The sequence below is a fragment of the Enhydra lutris genome, unplaced genomic scaffold, assembly GCF_002288905.1.
Source record: "Enhydra lutris kenyoni isolate GAN:26980312 unplaced genomic scaffold, ASM228890v2 scaffoldscaffold12, whole genome shotgun sequence".
Taxonomy (NCBI): Eukaryota; Metazoa; Chordata; class Mammalia; order Carnivora; family Mustelidae; genus Enhydra; species Enhydra lutris.
This window is the reverse complement of record NW_019154096.1, coordinates 63,026,486-63,046,062: the sequence shown is the minus strand read 5'-3', so window position 1 is coordinate 63,046,062 and position 19,577 is coordinate 63,026,486. Positions and strand designations below refer to the sequence as shown.

Sequence of the window (19,577 nt, the reverse complement as noted above, 5' to 3'; positions counted from 1 at the left end):
TAGAACGATGGAAGGTCTGTGGTATGTGTGTGAGTCGAAGAAGTTCTAGCTGTAGGAACCCGTGGGAGGGTAGAGGAATTGGCTATTAATATGACAGAGTAGCACTGTAAGCTGTAATCACAGGTTATCTATTTTAAGGTATTTTATTTATCCTAAAGCACCATTTGGAGATACAAGATCATTAAACAATATGATAAAATAGAGCAAAACTAATACAACATTGTTTTACTCTGACAGCCAAAGATTTGATCATGGCTCTAAATAGGCTATTTAAGAGTTTTTGACTAGAACCAATAAAATGTCTTCTGTCCTTCCTTGTTATAAAAATTCTGAATTTATAAGAAGAAGAAATCCCAAACCGGCTGGAGCTCCAGCTTTGAGAACAGTTTAGACGCCGCTGAGTCATTTGAATCTAGTCTGTTGCTAAACAAACGTGTATTCCATGTTTCCAGAAATTTGGGAACTAGCTGGATTTCTGAGTTCCTCAGCACAGTTCTGAAAGACCCACCCAACTACACATCTCAAAACTTCTCAAATACATTAGCCACAGAGAGACACACTGATGGGTTTTCAAAGTAAAAACCCACTAATTAAGTCTGTACAGGACTAAGAAAAAAAGTGAGAGCTCTGGCTTTTCCTGTCCCATTCTAGCTTCTGGTGCTGACAGTGCATTCTTGGGACTTGCCCAGGGGTCTATGAGGGTTGGCTCATCAGTTTTTATTTTGTTGGCCCTGTAAATCATTAACATCCATGCATTCTTAATCCCTGGGCTGGGGCTGGCCTCAGGGTGTGGTGCCATGCGATGCCACTGGCCATTTTTGCAGTTGTGTTTCTGATTTTTTTGGTAGGTTCCATTCTAATGATCATAAGTCAAGGAGACAAAAACAGATAGATACGTGCTTGATTGTTAAAGACTAAATAAGGTCAGACCATTCCATACAGATGAAGATTTCTTAGATCAAATAGAAAAAAAAATTGCGAGAGCATTGAGCATCACAAGATGTAGAGTAGGATTGGGTTGACAAATTTCAGTGGACCTGTCACAGATGTCACTCCAGCGTCATGTGCCAGCAGTGGTTTCATTTAGGCAATGCCACATCATGATGTCAAATTTCTGTTAATGTGGGTTTATCCTTCTTAGTCCTATTTAATCGTTCATTTTCTTTTGATTTTTGAAATCTCTATCAGCTATAAAAACAAGTTAATATCTATATAGTGTTTATACTTATTTAAGAAACACTATACTAAAAACAAATTGGGTTCGCCCTGGTGGCCTCTCAAGAATTGTTTTCCTTTCTAACACTCAGGTTTGAGTTATTATATTCCAGTCTGATTCCTGCATTATCATTTGAAAGATCGGAACCCCTGCCTGGTGGCTCAGCCCTGGTTCTTAAATAAGCATCGCAGGGCATCAATGACAAAGGCCCCCCCTTGGCAAAGTTGGCTATTCCTGTTCATTCTGTACATAGCACTGACTTTGCGGTTATGCCCTACATTCTCCTCAACGCTCAGCTGCATTTGGTTGGGTGTGCTAGTCTTTTAAAATTAGAATCGCTTTCAAAGGAGTCCACTGCAGCCCTGCCTTGAGCTTGGGGGAAAGGAGACTCCTCTGCCAGCCAGCCGCAGGAGAGGAACTGCAGGATCTCAGAGCCACAGGAAGTCCCAGGAGGAAGTGGGGCACCAGAGGCAATCACTGAAATTCACAAAAATCACTGGAACACGTAATTGGCAAAGCACTATTCTCTGCTTCCCAACAGTATGCTCTTCTGTTGGTTCTTGCTGGCAGCATGATAAAAGTTTGTCACGGACACAGGAGGTGATGTTGGGTGGAGGAGATGCTGCTGGCTGCCTGGCGATTTCCTACAACACGACACAAATCCCCAGCATGACGATGAGGTGATAGAGGACATCTGTGAATCAGATAGGAAAGCAGATAGAAACACTTGACGTGGAGCAACGACAAGGCAACAAAAGGTTAACTCGACAAAAGAGTCAACCAGAAGCATTAAGTGGGTTTTCATAAAACTCTGCACATTTTATATAAAATCCATTTATCTTTTGGGGTTTCTGCCCCTTGGTTTTGTCAGTTCCTCGCCCTCTTCCTCATCTGAACATGGGCAACACAGTGATGGCACGTTTTACCTTAGGGCTTTGCTATGGGAAGATCTGGGATTAGAGTCTTAAAAAGTTGGTTTATGTATTTCCTGTAACCGTGAGAACAAAGTCTACATCTGTGAGTTTATTAATCAATAGAACTGTCTTACCCCATCTCCTCCCATAGTTTGTTCTCCTCATCACTCGGTAAGGTCTTGGGTCTTAGCTGAAATGTTTCTTCTTCTGAGAGGCTTCCCTGGCCACTATCTAAATCATTCCTCTACCCCCATTCCAACACTACAGGGAAGGGAGAGGCCTTGACTATCTCCCTCTATAGGAGCTCCAGTGCGTAGAAGAGTAATGATGGCTCATCTTACTGATATTTGCTCTATGCAGGGCATTCTTTGGTGCCCTTGGTTGTAACATTTAATCCATAGAGCAGCCATGTATGATAGGAGCCATTATTCGCCCAATTTCTTAGAGGAGACTGGGGAGTGAAAGGGTAAGTTCATTGCCCAAGGTCATTTAGTGAATGAGGGGCAGAGTCATAGCAAGGACTCAGAGATATTTGTTGAAAAAAATGTATCATTGAAAATCACATTCTCTAAATGCAGGAACCCAAGCAAAGCCCCCTGGTGATGTTTTTTGCAGAGAGGTGGGACCCAATCCTGCTTCGTCCAATCTGTCTCCAGATGCACCCTTCCTGCAGAGCTCAGGGGCTGGCTGGAGAGACATCAGTCTACCTCTACCGCCTTCTGTCCCACTCAGGTGTGCTTTAAAGAGCAGCTCTCAATTCCTCAAGGTTTTGCTGGGGCCAAAGCTAAGCTTCTTTTAAAACACACATCTACCTTTTAAAAGCATTGCCCCATGACCCTTCCCGGAGGTGCCTCTTTTCCTTACCTGAGAAGCTATAGAGACGGGAGGATCCCCTGCCTGTAATGAGTAAAGAGAGAGAAAACTGAAGGTTTAAGATCAAGGAAGGAGCCTCAGGTATGTGTTTCCAAAATACAGACCTGACCACATGCTCTCCCGATTAAACCAATAGCCCCTCATTGCCTTTAAGACAAAGTTTATAGCGGGGTTCACCAAAGCTTCTTTGAAAGAAGAAGAAAACCATTTTTTCCTTGGCTTTCTAAGGCAGAGGTTCGTAAACTTTCTGGAAGGGGCCAGATAATAAGTATTTCCGCTATGGGCCCTATGGAACTATTTGGTCCCTATTGGAACTACTTGACACTGTCTCCATAGGGTGAAACCATCTGGAGACAGCACCTTGTATGAACACGCATGGCTGTGTTCCAATAAAACTTTATAGAAAACTGAAATTTGATTTCATATCATTTTTATGATATACCATAAAATATGAACTATGATTCTTTTGATTTTTTTTTCAACCACATAAGAAGGTAAAAATTGTTCTTAGCTAGTAAAAATTGTGTAGCTACTAAAGGCCCCAGCCTTCTTCCCACAGGCCCTGCTAACCCTTCATGCCACACCACTCTTCAGGTCACACAGCAAGATTACCGACGCGAGTCTTCCCTAGGCCCTGGACTAGGGTGAATCCCTTTGCCGTGAACTCCCTTAGCGCCCTACCTCCTGCACACCCACTGATAGTCCCCTCCCTTGCCCTTGGCACTTAGCAGCTCACTCCTTGCTAGGTGATGAGTTCTGGAAGACAAGGGCCATGTGGTCTCCTTTAATTCTGAAGCCCAGGGTCCAGACCAGCCCAGGGCTAGCACTGGGTGCTCTATGGAGTTTTGCTGACTCGCACTGGACGTTCCCAGTACATTTCGTTGTCTGCTTTTACAGTTGGCTGCCTGCTCTGCCGGGAAGTTCAGCACTTCCTAATTCCTTGGGGGCACTGGAATTTGGGCTGCAGACAGTTTCAGGGTAGTTAACAAACCTCAACTTCTTGGTTTGGCCTGAGCTATGGCTTCCCCCTCCCCCTCCCCCTCCCCCTCCCCATCAGGTGGGAAACCTTGAGTCGCAGGTGAAGGTAGTGTCTACAAGCACAACTGGTTTGGCAATTCAGTTAAAATGCTCCGACCTGCTGTGCCTGTAAACGCAGCCCCGCAGGATCTCAGGCTTTCGGAAAACAGAGAAGCTTACTACGGAGGGAGAGCTCCACCACCAGGACGCCCCCTGTCTGGTCCCGGAGGAGGCGCTTCCTCTTGTCACAGGTCTGAAGAACCCCAGCCATGGGGGAGGGGCGGGGATGGGGGAAGAGTGGGGGAGGGGCATGAGAAATGCACACAGGAGAGAAAAGAGAGAAAGGCAAGAGATTAAAAAAAGAAGCCGCAAACTTGATAGAGTCAAAATTCCCCAATCAACAGATCTTGGTTACCTTATTTGTCTATTTATTTGTGTATTATCCAGAGTGCTGTCTTCATCCCTTCTCTAACTTGGGACAAGGACAAAGCTTTACTCTAGGAACTCCTTAAACTGGAAGAAATCCTGGGGGCGGGGGGGGGGGGGGGGGGTTGTTGGATGTGGGAGGGATTGCCTGGTTTCTTCTGATAAGAAGTGAGGCTTTTGCCTGCTGTTAGTCTCCTGACAGTGGTTTGAGAAGCGGACACTTGAGAAGTGTGCTCTGGCTCATTTTCTTTTCTCTTTAAAATGTAGGGCCGCTAATTATCCCTTCATCACCTGTAAGACATCTGTCTGCTCCCTCCCCATTTTTTACGTGCTTCTGTGTGACCATTTTCTGGCTAAAACAAATGAGTAGAAATAGAGATTATAATCTTTTTCTCTTTCTTCGGTTGGCTACCACAGGCTACATGAGCAGGTGTTCTCTTGAGAAACACCGCGTTCCTGCTCTCTGGGGTCTCTAACCCGGACAGATTGGAGCAGACAGCCATTCGTGATTTATCACTGTTTGGTGAAGGCAGTGGTTCTCAGGCCCGAGCATGCCTCAGAATCACCTGGAGGGGCTGTTACAGCACAGATTTCTGGGCCCACCCAGCATTTCTGAATCAGGAGGTCTGGGGAGCCTGAGAATTTGCGTCCCTAACAAGTTTCCAGGTGATGCTGAAGCTGTTGGGGACCACGCTGTGGCACCACTGTCCTAAGGACCAGGTTCACGCCTGGCTGTCGTGGAAACCTGTCTCCCACGTGGGACTCGCTCTGCATGTCCATGGATAGATTCTGTAACAGCTTCTCGGTTTGGAGGGTGCAGAGGGGAAACTGGCCCCTGGCCTGGGCTGCACTGAACTTGGCTGTGAACCTGGGGCCCCGCCGCCTAGGGCTTCCTCTCACAAAGTCAGTTCAGCAATAACGGGTGTTGGGAATTTCTGTGGCATCTCTCTGGCTCGTTTCAAGTCACAGGGATGGACCCTTAAGTTGGCCGGGCAAGAGCTAAAAGTATCCATCTTTTGACTCCAAACAGTACCTATTGATACTACCAACATTTTAAATTTTCCTTGTGCTTTTAACTTTTTTCAAAGCATTTCCATGCCTGTTACTGTTCTCATTTTACCTATTACGGCTCTCTGAAAAGAGAAGGGCCACAGTGACTTATCACATCACCACTGTCTTTAGAGATGAGGAAACCAGGCTCCAGAGACTAAGCGGCATGTGCCAGACCATGTAGCTTGTTGGTGGCAGGACGGATAGAGCCCGAATGTCTGCGCCTACACCCAGTGACCTTTCTTCCAGAATGCCCTCAGCACACTCCTCGTAACCGGTCTGGTTAGGATTCCAAGCTAAAAATACATCTTCTCAAATACCACCCCCCACCCCCACCTCGGGTCACATTCTCATTCTGGAGAGAGGAGGCTCACCACTGGGCAGGAAAGCTTCTCACTGTCACAGATGAATGTCTCACAGTGTAACCAAACCTTGGAGAGTTTGGGGATGTTCTGGAACCGGAAAGCGTTGAATTGGAAGGTGGCCCTGTGATCTTTCCCATTCTCGTGTACGAGGACAGTTTCATCCGTGGGGCAGCTGGAGCAGATGGGGCAGAGAGGAGGGAAAATTACTTCGTGAACTCTAGCAAAATCTGAGGTAGATTGGCAGACAACAGCAACATGGCCCTGGGCTTCTATACAGCACGTTATCCTTACAAAGCACTTTGACTGGCAGCACCTCGCTTATCTTCAGGATATGAGGTCAAGTTGAGGAGCTATGGGGCGGTGTGCTGGTTCTCATTCTATAGACAGGGGATAGCGGGGTGGAAGGGGGAGACTTAGGAGAAGCGGCACACCAGGTAAGTCACCACACCTCTATCTCAAAGAAGGGAAATTCCCGAGAGACGAAGTCATCTGAAGGACTGGGACAGGGACTGACTCCCAGTATACCTACAAGATAAAGACACTGGTGCTGAGAACAGCACTTCCCAGAGTGCTACCATAGCCATCTGAGCCAAGCCATACCTTCCGCCCTTCTCTGTGTATATTGTGAGGGCTTGCCTCTGGGAAATTTGAATTTATGTTGTGCTATTTAAATTCTATATTGTATACTTACCTTTGTAAAAATTTGGTCATGTTTTTAATATAGGCACAGAAAAAAAATGACTGGAGGGATACCATCTAAATGTTAATACTGGCTACTATGGAGTGGTGGAATTATGGACGGTTTCTGCTTTCTTCTTATATCTTTATATAGTTTCCAAATTCTCTATGAGAATGTAGCATTTGGAAAATCCCAAAGTCCCAAAGGTAATAACTTATGATGAAAATAATGTTTTTCATTTACCAAACACACGCTCATTCCCTACTGAAGTGGCAGACATTCAGCGAGGTGTTGGGAGCAGACATAAATGTACAGCAAGGCCCACGTGCACTTTGGGGAGTGTTGTCTGCAGGTGGCAAGGATCAGCAGATTCTGTCCTTTGTGGAAGAAGGTCTATGGGTCCAAAATCTTAAGACCAGGGGACAGCACCACAGAAGACCCCAAAATTAATGCTCCTCCCAGAGCGCACTCCATTGTCAATCCAAGCCAGTATACACACACCAGAGAGCCACCCCGCTATCTGAGAGCCCTTGAGACGTGCCCTCCTCCACACATCCATCAGAACCAGACATCAGGGGGCAAGTTAGAGGTAGGACTGAAGGAATGTCAACTCCATGAGTTAGTAACAAAATGAGAAGTGAACGGTATACCTTATTCTGGACCAAAGGTCAGAAGCCTGGCCATGGTTGTGGTGACTTCTGAGCAATGACAGAGCTGGAGGCATTTTCCAAGTTGTGAAACATGACCTTGGAGGCTCATTTGGTGAATAAACCTGAGAGCCTTGTATGAACTCAGGACCTGAGTCCTTAAAATAGCTTCTTGCAGCTGGAGTGTCCAAGGTATGGTGTCAGCCAATGGAAAACAATGTAAACAGAGCTTTGTTGGGGGCGGGAGGAGGCAAGTCCTGGGCGGGCTTATTAGATGTCTTGGCTCTGCTTCCTCTTGGCACTGGCTGTGGCACTTGTCCCTCTGTGACAGACAACTTGGGATGGTGGAATGCCCAAGGGAGACTCTTGTGACATCACCACAGGAGACTTCTTCCTGACTTAAGATCAAAATTCCTAATAATACATCTCTTCTAACCCCTCTGTATGCTCTTGGAAACTGGATTTTCCTCCAAAAGGGCCCAGTGTGAACCCAAAGCATCTGGGAGATTAAGGGAGTGGACTTTCTCATTCCTCTCTTTTCACTGGTTTTTGTGCAAGTATCTCCAACCTCAAGGGGCCATTTTAGCTAGGCAGAATATGAAACTAGATGAGGACTTCTTTAATTTGGCTCTGCTTCAACGTAGGTTCTCAGGGTTTGCCCAGGAACCCTTTGATGGGGTAGGTCAGCTGTGTGCCTGCATGTGTAACAGATACCCTAGGAAATTCCTATATGCACTAGAGTCTGTGGTGGTTACTAGACCACCACAAAGCCACAAGCATTCCTTTGTCTGCCACCTTACACATCTGCCAGTTGGAAGCAGCAGTACCAGAGCAATTTGCAGGGAGAGGTTTCCATGGTATGGCAGAGCATTTGTCCTGTGTAGCCATTGTCTGAGAGCTTCCCAGAGCCTGATCATAATTTTAGGTCCCTATAGGTCACGAATTTATTTCATAATCTCCCTGAAGTCATTTGATTGCACCATTGTCAAGAGAACCTAAAGGAATCCTTCTGTGATAGGTATGATGTCCAAATGAAGCTACCATCTCTGCAGGAAGCTTTGCTGGGTTACTTACATGTGGTTCTGCTGGCCTGTCCTACCGACATCTCTCAGGAAATAATGCTGCCTGAGTTGAGTCCCAAATCGTTCATCTCCTGAGTAGCTCTAGACTTTGGGCAAGTTTCTGAGCCTGTTTACACCTCAGATTTCTACTACTAAAGTACTACCGACTTTATAGGGGTTTGATGAAATTAGTGTTTGTAAGGCACTGACCTAGAACACGCTGGTATGTTGTAAGTGCTGTTAAGTGTTTGTTAAGTAAAAATAAATAGTTAAAGGTCCAAGGTGGCTCTGCCTTTGTTATCTAATCATTTTTGTCCCCAGCCCCAATGTTTACTTAGCTCTGAAGGCTTTTGGTGGCAGCACGAGCACACTGGTCCATTTGGGTTTGGGGAATGGTCTCTTTTGCATTTACTGTTCATTGTGTGTCTGATGCCCACATCTCTAATCTAGCTCAACCTGTCCTCTCTTTTCCAAAAGTACAATTCTAGGTGTTTTCCAGAAAACTGTCCTCTCAAGCTCAACATGTCATCCCGGAACTCAAGGAGACTCCAAAACCTTATCCAGAATCTTCTTCCCTAATGCCCAACACCAAACAGTTCTTCACCTCTACAACCCATAACTGTGATGGCACATATGTCTCAGGCTTCTTGCCCTGTCCTTCTCTCCACCCCATATCTGATTGGTTGCTAAATTTTGATCACTTCTCCCTCCCTTGGATGACCTTCCCATTCACTTGGCTACACCTCAGTTCAGGCCATGGCCTCTAATCTGGTCTTTCCACCCCCCATATACTGCTTCTAATCTGTGCCATGGATGACTTCCAGAATTGTCTTTCTATTGTAGAATCCCAATACTTTTGTCCTCTACTCAAAAATTTTAAGAACTCCCCATTATCCCATTATCTACTGAATCAGTAACAAAAAACAGTGATGTTAATTAAGATGACTGGATACTGACTAGGTACTACATGCTTAACTTTTTTTTTTTTTTAAGATTTTTTATTTATTTATTTGACAGACAGAGATCACATGTAGGCAGAGAGGCAGGCAGAGAGAGAGAGAGAGAGAGAGAGAGAGAGAGGAGGAAGCAGGCTCTCCACTGAGCAGAGAGCCCGATGCGGGGCTCGATCCCAGGACCCTGAGATCATGACCCGAGCCGAAGGCAGAGGCTTTAACCCACTGAGCCACCCAGGTGCCCCACTACATGCTTAACTTTTTATATAGACTGTCTGATTTAGGTCTTAACCAGGGTTCTGGTGTCAGATTAATTGGGTTTGAACTCACTTCCCCACAAATACACACACTAGGTAAGTGACATTACTTAACCCCTCTTGTGCCTCAGTTTCCTCACCTCGAAAATAGGGAGGGTAGTCATAATGGCTGCCTCTTGTAAGGCAAAAGAGTTAATACATGGTGAGGCTCTCAGAAGAGTACCTGGTACCAGATAGCTCTGTATAAATATTTGCTAGTATCAGTGCTCAGTCCAGAGGCACAGAGGGTGTCACAGATGTGACCCTCAGGCTTCACCTCTTCTTCCCAAGCCATCCCAAGCCAAAGGGGCCCCAGATCTACCCCACTTCTCAGCACCGTGCTCTGGAGGGTGGTACTTACCCCTTGTTGATTAGCTGCCATTGAAGGGGGTACATAAAATCGGCTGACGGGGTGGCCCAACAGCTGTTCAAAACCACTTTAAACCTGGAAATGCAATAAAATGCATCACCTTGAGCCAGAGAGTTGTATGCCTAGAAACATCTGGTAATTAAAAAGTCTCTTGGCTGATCTTTTTTTCTCTTCTTTGGCTTTAAAAATATAAACAGGGAGGAAACATACTTACCTGACACTCAACCCTTTGGCTTCTACTCCCGCAAACAGATCTGAACCGATTTCGGATGTCTCCAAGACAAAAGGGGCTTCCTTCTTTGTGGAGAACTTGGCATTCTTTGGGAAGAAATTGACACTGGACATTACAACCTCTCAGACTGAGCAGCTGGGTGTGATAGGAGCAGACGGTCTGGGGTAGGGGGGTGGGGGGGACACATCCAAGGGCAGAGGCATGGGCGAGACCACAGAGAGACCCTCAGGGACTAGAGAAGCTATACTTCCTAGGATGCTGGTGCCATCTTGGAAGGGATGAGGGTATCCCATCTCTGGATTTGCTGGTCACAATGAGACACATACTATATGTCTCATCTATGCCAGCCAGGAGCAAGGTTTGGCTTATGGAAAAAAGGCAGAATCCAAGAATGCTGAAGCACTGGGCTTTACTTAATCACCTATGGGGATAGGGATAAAACATAGACAACCCCACTTAGCTCTTGCTCACTTCCACTGTTTGCCTGAGCAGATTCCAGCCTGGGTCAGAGAGTGTATGATCTGATTCCAGTACAGTTACCAACAAAGGCAACAGCAATAACTAACTGATCACCTACTGTGTGTCAGGCACCACTCTCTATATTGGGATAGTCTCTGTGTCAGGATATCCAGTATTTGGAGATATAGCTGGGAACAAAGCAAAGATCTCTGTCTCTAACCACCTGACATTCCAGCAAGGGATGCAGACAATAGACAGTAGACAAATGAATTATACAATATGTTGGAAGAGAATACAGTACATGATATAGAAAAACTGTAACAGGGGCACCTGGGTGGCTCAGTCGGTTAAGCCACTGCCTTTGGCTCAGGTCATGATCTCAGGGTCCTGGGATCGAGCCCCACATCAGGCCGTTTGCTCAGCGGGGAGCCTGCTTCTCTCTCTCTCTCTCTCTCTCTCTCTCTGTCTGCCTCTCTGCCTACTTGTGATCTCTCTCTGTCAAATAAATAAATAAAATCTTTAAAAAAAAAAGGAAAAGAAAACAAATATAGAGGAGGGGAGGGTAAATTGGAAGTGCATGGAGGGCAAGCTGCAAGTTTAAATACAGTTGTAGTTAAGGAACTCTCATCAAGGTTGTGACATTTGAGCCAAGACTTGAAGGAAGCAAGGAAGCCTGTGTTTCCAGGCTAAGTACTGATACAAAAGAAATGCTTCTATAGTGCCTGTAGTGCACGCAGACATCTGGGGAAGAATGTTCCAGCTAAGGCAAAAGCCCCAGGTGACAGTGTAGCTAGCAGGACAGCAAGGAGGCCAATATGCTGAAGCTTGAGTGAGCAGAGGGGGTGGGGGAAAGGTAGGAAGTGAGGGGGGTAGGCGGTGAAGTGGGAGAGGCTGTGGGGATGGATCCAGAAGACTGTGGTCCCCTCTCTAAGTGCCAAGGGAGTATGGCCCTGATTGAAACACAGGAGCAACAGCCATTGGTCCCTGGTGTGGTGTGTGCGATCTTCACTTGGTCTCTTCATCAGGCAGTTCTGGGGGAGTTATTACAATATGTCCAGTGGACCTACCCAAGGAGGCTGATTTCTCCATTCATTGTCTTAGTTTCATTCAACTTTAGTAACAACATTTCACTACTCTCTGAGTTGAGCCTCCAGAGACAACAGCATCATGACAGAAGGACAAGGTCGCTGGGCTATCCTAGCTCCCACCACCAACTTACTGGCAAGTCAGATGTTTGGTCCTCAGTTTCCCCATCTGCAAAATGGAAGTAATCTTTGCCTTCATCAACCTTGCAGAAATGTTTTTATGATGGTGATTTTATGTAATAGAAGCATAAAGCTTAAACTAGGATGCTAGTTAAAAGATTGAGTTTCATGGACTTAGAGATTTGCAGAACTACAATGAGTAAACAGAGTCAGCAGGGGTATCTAGTTGCGATGGACTTTAGCCCCTTTTCATCTAATTTAGAGCATTTGCTGAGAGTCCTCAGAATCACCTTCTAGTGGCTCTTATATTTTTTCCTGATTTTGGGTCCAGCTAGGGCTCCCTAAGTCAGTCACTCAGAAGTCAGTTCTTTTCTTCCTGTCGGCTGACCTCTGTACCCCTTAAATGGTTGCAATAATTAAACAATAATGTTCTTACCATCAGTGATTTACTAGCTTACCATACAGTGAAAGTAGCAGATTTACAATGGTTGTTACTGTTTATGATTACTTTCTGAGACTAGTCATATTTCCCAAGACTGTGAACAAATGTGGGACTTAACCCGGGGACCACAGTGCAGTCCCCCAACCTAGCCACAGGTGCTTCTCCCAGCCCCATCTCCCAGGAACCAGCCCATAGGGTAGTAGAATATTGGAATAATGCCTCTACTTGCAGAGGAACTTGTGTGATTCTGTTACAAAGTGGAGAGGAGAATCTGTACTGTTAATTCCATTTCTGGAACAAACACTTTTAATGGTCGATTTCTCCACTTCTCACCTTATAGCTAAGGCAATTCTTTTCTCAGCATGATCTCCTACTTTCTTTATAACATGGTTAGGGGCCCATTTCCAGATATCTTTATCCTATAATACCTGTATCATTTGTTTTGGCATTCCTGGAAACATAGAAACACCACATAAACTACTCATTTGTGGAACAAGAGGGAAGAACACCTTGAAAAATCAAGCCTTCCAGTCCCTTCACTTGATGGAAAGACTGAATCACAATGGTCCATTGACACGGTTAGGATGAATATATCTGTTTTAACAGCAGTTCATGTGGGCAAGATCTGGGAGCTGTTGTTGTTTATAAGCTCAATGTGAGATAGAAATGAAAGAGAGCAGCACGAAGCTAATATAATTCTGGAACATCTTCCTAGAGTCTTTCAGAACTAAGAAGGTCACCTCTGACTCACTGTGCCCTGCAGAAGTCTGAAAGGGTCTAGAATATAACATTTCAGGTCTGGGCTTTGCTTTGTAGTGGGGCAGTGGCCAACTGGATAGTCCCCAGAGAGGAGGGAGTAGGATGATGGAGCACCAGTGGTGGGGAGATGTTGGGGAAGATAAGCTTGAGATAGTTGAAGGGCCATCAGCAACAGCATGACTCAGTATTATTTCAGAAGACAGAACAATGACCAATGGGCTATAGTTCCGGATATCAGATTTCACATGCTGATCGAAAATGGGAAAGGTCAACTTGCCCTTGTCCTTGGGAAAGGTAGGGAGCCCACTCTTTAGCAATCTTGCAGAAGAGCTTTGGACATTGGGTGGAAGGTCAAGGTTGATCACCTCTGAAGATTGTTCTGACTTTGGAAGCCTATGAATTTGGACTCTATTGCTTGCATTTGTTCTATCCCAAGTCTTTCCCCGGGTCTCTGTCTAACTAAGAAGAATGGTCAATACTATTTTGATTGCATAAAAGTCAACCCAATCCCACACTGACATTGACGGCGTAAAGGTAACAACACTATAATGGTAACTGCTGGTGCCAGGAACTCTCAGAGTTTTCACTTTATATGGGGCCAAAGGCTGTGACCATGAGTTAGTCTACTTTTGCAGGCACATACATTGTACCAGGTAGTATGGTAAATGCTTCATAAAAATAATTTTATTTAATCCTCATAATAAACATATGGGATAAGTGCTATTATTATTTTTATTTAACAAATGAATAGATGAAGGCCCAAAGGGGTTAATTAACTTACCCAAGATCACACAACTAGTAAATGGCAAAAGTAGACCTTAAACCAGTGGGCCAATGGCAGACTATTTTCTTAAGCACACTGCTAGTACACTTCTGCAAGCTGACTACCTTCCTTTATTTTGGATTAGGGGCCAAAATAAAGTCAATTCCCGACTTCTCGCCAGGAATATCAACTATGGGCTGTTGGCAGGACTGAGTGGGAGGGGTAGAGGGAGAAGAGAGGAAGCACGTTGAGTAGAACTGGTGTTTTTAGAGCCCAACACTCGGAGCTCTTGGAATCCTAAGCAATTAGCTGTGCATTGATTCCTTTGTCCAATTGAGGGCACAGCTCTGTCTCTGGTAATTTGATGGAAATGTATGCAGGGGGCAGCTGTTGCTTCAGAGGCACACAAGAATGCTCTCAGAGCGGAAGAAGGGAGGAGAAGAAAAATACCAGCCGCGCGGGTCAGGCCTAGGAAACCAAACCCATGGTAGGAATATTAATCAGTAAAAAGTTTCTGTTGCAACATCAGACCCCCTCTTTGTTGAGACCTGTTTGTCCTGTAAGGGTCTTGATGGGCCCCAGAGGACGCCTTAGCCTCATTTCTAGAACAGCTCAAGAAAGTGTCCTGGTAATTCTGTCTATCCAGCCCAGAGGATGATCTGGGAGATGATGAGGCTACACCTCTTTTTGTTTGCTTGTCTTCTTAAAAAAGAACAGATTCCTTCCAACGCTAAGATTTGACATATATTTCCGAAACTTAGCCCAACATGGCAGATGGTAGATGATGATTTTTGAGAACCCTCATGCCTCTCTATTGCCAGCTGTCATAAAATCTTCATAGGATCATATCTATGATTTTATCTGGTTAAAGTAACAATCATGCATATCTGGACAGGGGCTCAGTAGTAAAGACCGGCCATCGCCGTGATGTCCCCTGAGACTGTTGTTGATGAGTGAGTCCGTTTTTCTCTCTGGACAACCTTCAGCAGTTACTGCAATGATGTTGTCATCTTTTAATCCCCCTGCTGCTCCTCACTGCATTCACCCTCCTGATTATAGGCCCAGGAGTTCTAAGAGATTCCTTTTCTCTGGAATTAACCACTAGCTGTGTGTGGTCAGGGTCCAACCTAGGTTCTTTGGGACCTTAACTCTTGTATAATTTAGAGAGCCCTTTAAAAAAAAAAAAAAAAGAATAAAAATTTTGAATATGAAATTTAACACAGAGCCTTAAATGGGGCCAGTGCAAAAGAAGGATCATGAAACCCAAGCTCCATCCCCTTCATAGGAAGTAAGGCTCAGAGAGCAGGGCTAAGAGATCCTGCTCTTTGTTAGACTGGGCACTGCTCCACACTACCTGTGGGGTCATGGGCACACCATTTCCTCCTTCTGTGCTATAGATCCTTGACTGTAAAATGGACCTGGTGACTCTGGGATTCCTTCTAGAGGATCTCTCACCTTCTGAGTTCACCTGGATTGGTAGCTTCTAGGGAGCAGGTAAAGCAAGTTCAAAGAGTTCAAGGCCAGTGGAGTTCCAGGTAATAGAGTCCTTTCTTTTGTGAAATGAATGCATTGGGCATGATGGCTTCTAAGGATTTCTCCCAGTTCAAATGTTCTTTGTAAAAGTTTCTATTTCTGCCTGCGTCTTCCTCTAGCCAGCTGGAGGGTCACTGTAAGTATGCCTCTTCGTTGGAAGCTGCAGATTTAAAAAACCTAACACCCCTTCTAGACAGGAGGGCAGCTGGGCTAATGGCTGTGGCTTATTTAGTTTTATTTTGAGAGACCAAAGTGTGCCTTTAACTTCAATGATGCTTTAACAGAAGCTAGATTCTAGTACCACTCTCCAGAGCGGGTTGCAATGGACACTAAGATGGTTTAAGAGTTAGACACTGGCTGTCTTACTGCCTCTTGACTTCTGATGACTCAAAGGATTGCCCTTGCCTCAGTTGTATCATGAGATGGGAACGTGCACTTTATATCTCTGTGGCCCTTTTATGGCTCCTCTACCCAGTCTATGACCCAACCCTCCTGTGGCATCTAGTCTTTGAAGAGGTTTAAAACTAGGCCAAAGCTTATGTCTTAATTTGAATTCAAGAATGGGGCTCTGCAGAGAGCTTAGGGAAGAGCAAACCCCAAGGAAGCCTCCCATCATCTCCTGAAAAGACCACACGGCACTAATGAGATCCTGGAGACCACTTACAGTATAGAAGTTGAGAGACAACTGGCTTTCAAATGTGCCCATGCTCCCATTCTTCACGTGAACAGTGGCCACTCTGAAAAGGGGAGAGAATTTTGCATAAGGACTGAAACATGCCTGATTGACAGGGACTGCAGAACACACACAAGGCAGCCAGCCCTCCACTCTCAGAGCAACTTACCTTTGGTCAAAGGCAGCCTGGTTCACCAAATAGGTGGAGTGGTAGGTGCAGGAGAAGGAGTAGTTCACAGGCTGGTTCTTTACAATCACTGTGCTGTCATTGGAAACAATGTGGCTATAGAAGTGGTAGATGGGGGGCTTGTACTAGAGAGAGGAAGAAGGCAGTTAGGGTGGCCCTGGACCCCATGATGAGAAGGAGGGTCCTGGGAAAAGTGATCAAAGATGGTCAGACCTATGGGGAGACGTCAATGGTGAGCTGAGAATTTCTGTGAAGAGTTCTTGAGTATGTTTGACTAAGATTGTTTAAAATAATCTGGGTTGAATGTTGCACACTTACAAGAGATCTGTATTGGGCTTCTAACCAAAAAGAACAGGCTAAACAATCTCTGTTTCCCAGCATCAACTTTTTATCCACTTCCCCCATCCAAATAATCTTACATGACTGCCTTCGCCTATCTCCCATGTCTAGAACATGTCATTATTTGTTCTTTCCCTCTTCCAATAATGAACACTATTTCTGTGGCTTTTTCTGGCTTATTGAACTCCCAGATCACAGAATATTGGAGTTGTAAGGGATCTTGAACATCTATGGGAGAGGTGACCTGCCTAAGACCACGCAGAAGATTTCTAGTTCACTCTTCCAGGATACTCAAAGACATGATGTTTCTGTGAATCATGTCCATGACTCTCTAAACCACTGAGTCCTCATGGGGCCTTTAGGAAGAGGAGGTGGCCTTGGGTACTGTCTGCTGTCATTTTCTGAGACCCCACGTCTTCTGCAGTCAAGGTAGTAGGAATGCTAGAGGTCAGCAGTGGAGAAGACTCCCTTTGTGACTACACCCCTACTGGTCCTGTGGTCCCCAACTTTGACTTTATTGGAAGGTCTCCGACGTCTCCTCTGACCTATAAGGATATTCGGCAAGAGGTTGCATGTGGTTCCTTCTAATTTTGATTATCTGTCCCAGGTACTTCACAAGACTCAATTATAATTTATATTATACTTTGGTTATTCCTGTAAAGTACCTTTCCAACTACTTCAAAGTCTTGAGCCAAGGATGTCCCACCATCTAACCTGGAAGGATGGTAGCTTGTGAGCACATGCTCAGAATTCAGAGCAAGGTGGAGGTGGGAAATGTGTATTGTTCTACTCACCAAAGGTGGCTTAGTTCACTCAGGCAACAAATTAGGAGAATAAAATTCGAATCCAAAGAGTCACTTAAACTAGGCAGAGAAGAAGAATTTAAGTAACACTAACATTCCAGGAAGTAAGAGTCAGGATTGGCTCTTAAAAGGAAATTGGTGAATTCTGAATCCTTTTAAGGGTAGACAGCAGACATCTTATTTTGGGGCCCCAATTGCATGATCCTAACAACTCTTCATTGTGTGGCTTAGACTTACCTCGGACTGGGTTCCACAGTAAGACTTGTTTTTAGGTGACAAATCCGGGATCACAAATTGATAGTAACCCCCTTCATGGACCCCGTTGTAACACAGCCCCCCAAGGGCCAGCTGATGCACTTCCCAGCCATAGGGACACTCAGGGATTTTGGTGATGATGGTTTTGGGATAACAAAACACAAGAATGACATCTAGGAAAAGGATACACATGGTTTGAAATCAGGTATGGTAATCATATTAATATTCATAAAGGACAGTGGGTTCTAGCCACACCTGAACATGCAAAGCAGTTGGTTAAAAACACTTTCCTTGCTATTCTTCATGAACCATGATGACTGTTTTCCCCAAACCTCAGTCACTGAAGTTTTCTAGTTTCTGCTACATCATGTGATATCTGCACAATACTTAATATGTACTCAAAACTGGTCCACTTTTCAGCTTTAATCTATTTTAAGGAATAAATTTGTTAAACCAGATTGAACGGATTAGAAATACAGATAAATTCTGGGGCATCTGGGTGGCTCAGTGGGTTAAAGCCTTTGCCTTTGGCTCAGGTCATGGTCTCAGGGTCCTGGAATCGACCCTCATCAGGCTCTCTGCACAGCAGGTAGCCTGCTTCCTCCTCTCTCTCTGCCTACTTGTGATCTCTGTCTGTCAAGTAAATAAATAAAATCTTAAAAAAAAAGAAATATAGATAAATTTAGAAATAGATACAAATTTCTGTGCTTATGGAAGTGAGCACATAATTAAAAAAATTTTTTTAAATGTCCATTTCATGCACAGGACATAGATTCAATAAGTCAAAAAGGAAATAGATTATGTATTTATTAAGTTATTGTAATATATTTATTTGTTAAAAATAAATATTTTCATATCTATGTATCTATCTATCCATTCATCTATCTAGGATTCTATAATTTTAAAAGTCTCAAGTTTCTCCAATGCACTGTTAATTCCTACGGGAAAAGTCTGGTTGGCACTGGCGTGCTTAACTGCATCTACCTGGTTAGGGTACTGATACTGCATTTTGATAGCAAGAGAAGCACAGAGCTCTGAACTTTGCAAAGACAGTCTCCTGGAAACTTCCCTTTAGGGAAAGATGGGCTAGCCCCAGGGCATACCTGCTTTATTTGGAGTGCAAGATCTCGCAGAGGCTTCCACAAAGACAGCCAACAGGACAAAGGCCCTCATCACCATCGCTTCTCAGAACTTGCTCTTTGCCAGTTGGCCTTGAAACCAAGCTGGCCAAATCTTCACAATCCTGCCAGAGAGCCCAAGCCTGGGTCATTCTAGGTCAGAAACAGGAGCGAAAAGTTAAAAATCTAGGGTGAAAACAAAGCAGCACACATAATCTTGGGGGAAATTTTCAAGGGAGATCCATAATTCTGTCCCCCTTTCTTAATGGTTCCTTGTCTGTGCTGAGAGGCAAAAAGTGGTGTTCCTACCACTGGGATCGTCCGTGACACATGCCGTTGCTCATGTTTCCGACTGTTTCATTCTCTCCAGATTGTAGAGGCTGCCTCCCAGGTGCTCCCTAAAACTCTAGCCTCAGTCCTAGCTCGACTTTATATCAGCTGAGGGTGTAAAAGAAACCAGCTCCAGATAAATCACAATGGACATGCATTGCCCACTGTTGGGGGAAATAAAGGGAAACCTTGCATAGTAATCCGATGGGACGCTCAGGTTCAGTCACTTGAATCTAGTTCCTTTTACTTCACAGAGTTGGAAAAACCATTTTGTTTTGTTTTGTTTTGTTTTGTTTTGTTGTTGTTGTTGTTTTTAACTGCTTCAAACAGGATTGGAATAAAAAGGTGAATTTTTCCCCCTCTTACAAAAAATAACTTTGATTGGAGGCCAACTAATTTCTGCACACTTCTAAAAGACGATTTTCCTTTTTTATGTCTTGGTTTCTTGGCTTTAATTCTTGCATTCTTAGTTTTTTATGGAGGCTATCTAAACTTTAAATGAAAGAGGACCCAAGTTGGACAGTGTTACAATTGCTACTCAAACAAAAAATAGGTTGTTTGTATTAATGCAAACATGTTAAGGGATCCCCCCGCCACCCCGCCAACACATAT

The 19,577-nt window shown here is 44.6% G+C and overlaps 1 protein-coding gene across 1 annotated transcript; it reads right to left on the bottom strand.

The window, feature by feature from the left end:
- Positions 1–1,534: 1,534 nt before the first annotated feature.
- On the bottom strand, positions 1,535–19,026 carry LOC111145372 (tectorin beta). The gene is made up of 11 exons (XM_022500237.1): positions 18,945–19,026; positions 18,621–18,788; positions 17,500–17,690; positions 16,103–16,245; positions 15,925–15,997; positions 10,082–10,185; positions 9,859–9,942; positions 5,871–6,033; positions 4,201–4,273; positions 2,995–3,027; positions 1,535–1,910 (listed from the first exon to the last, which is right to left on the bottom strand). The coding sequence occupies exons 2-11, from the start codon at positions 18,694–18,696 to the stop codon at positions 1,861–1,863; spliced, it is 990 nt and encodes a 329-aa protein (XP_022355945.1). The 5' UTR covers positions 18,697–18,788; positions 18,945–19,026; the 3' UTR covers positions 1,535–1,860.
- Positions 19,027–19,577: the final 551 nt, after the last annotated feature.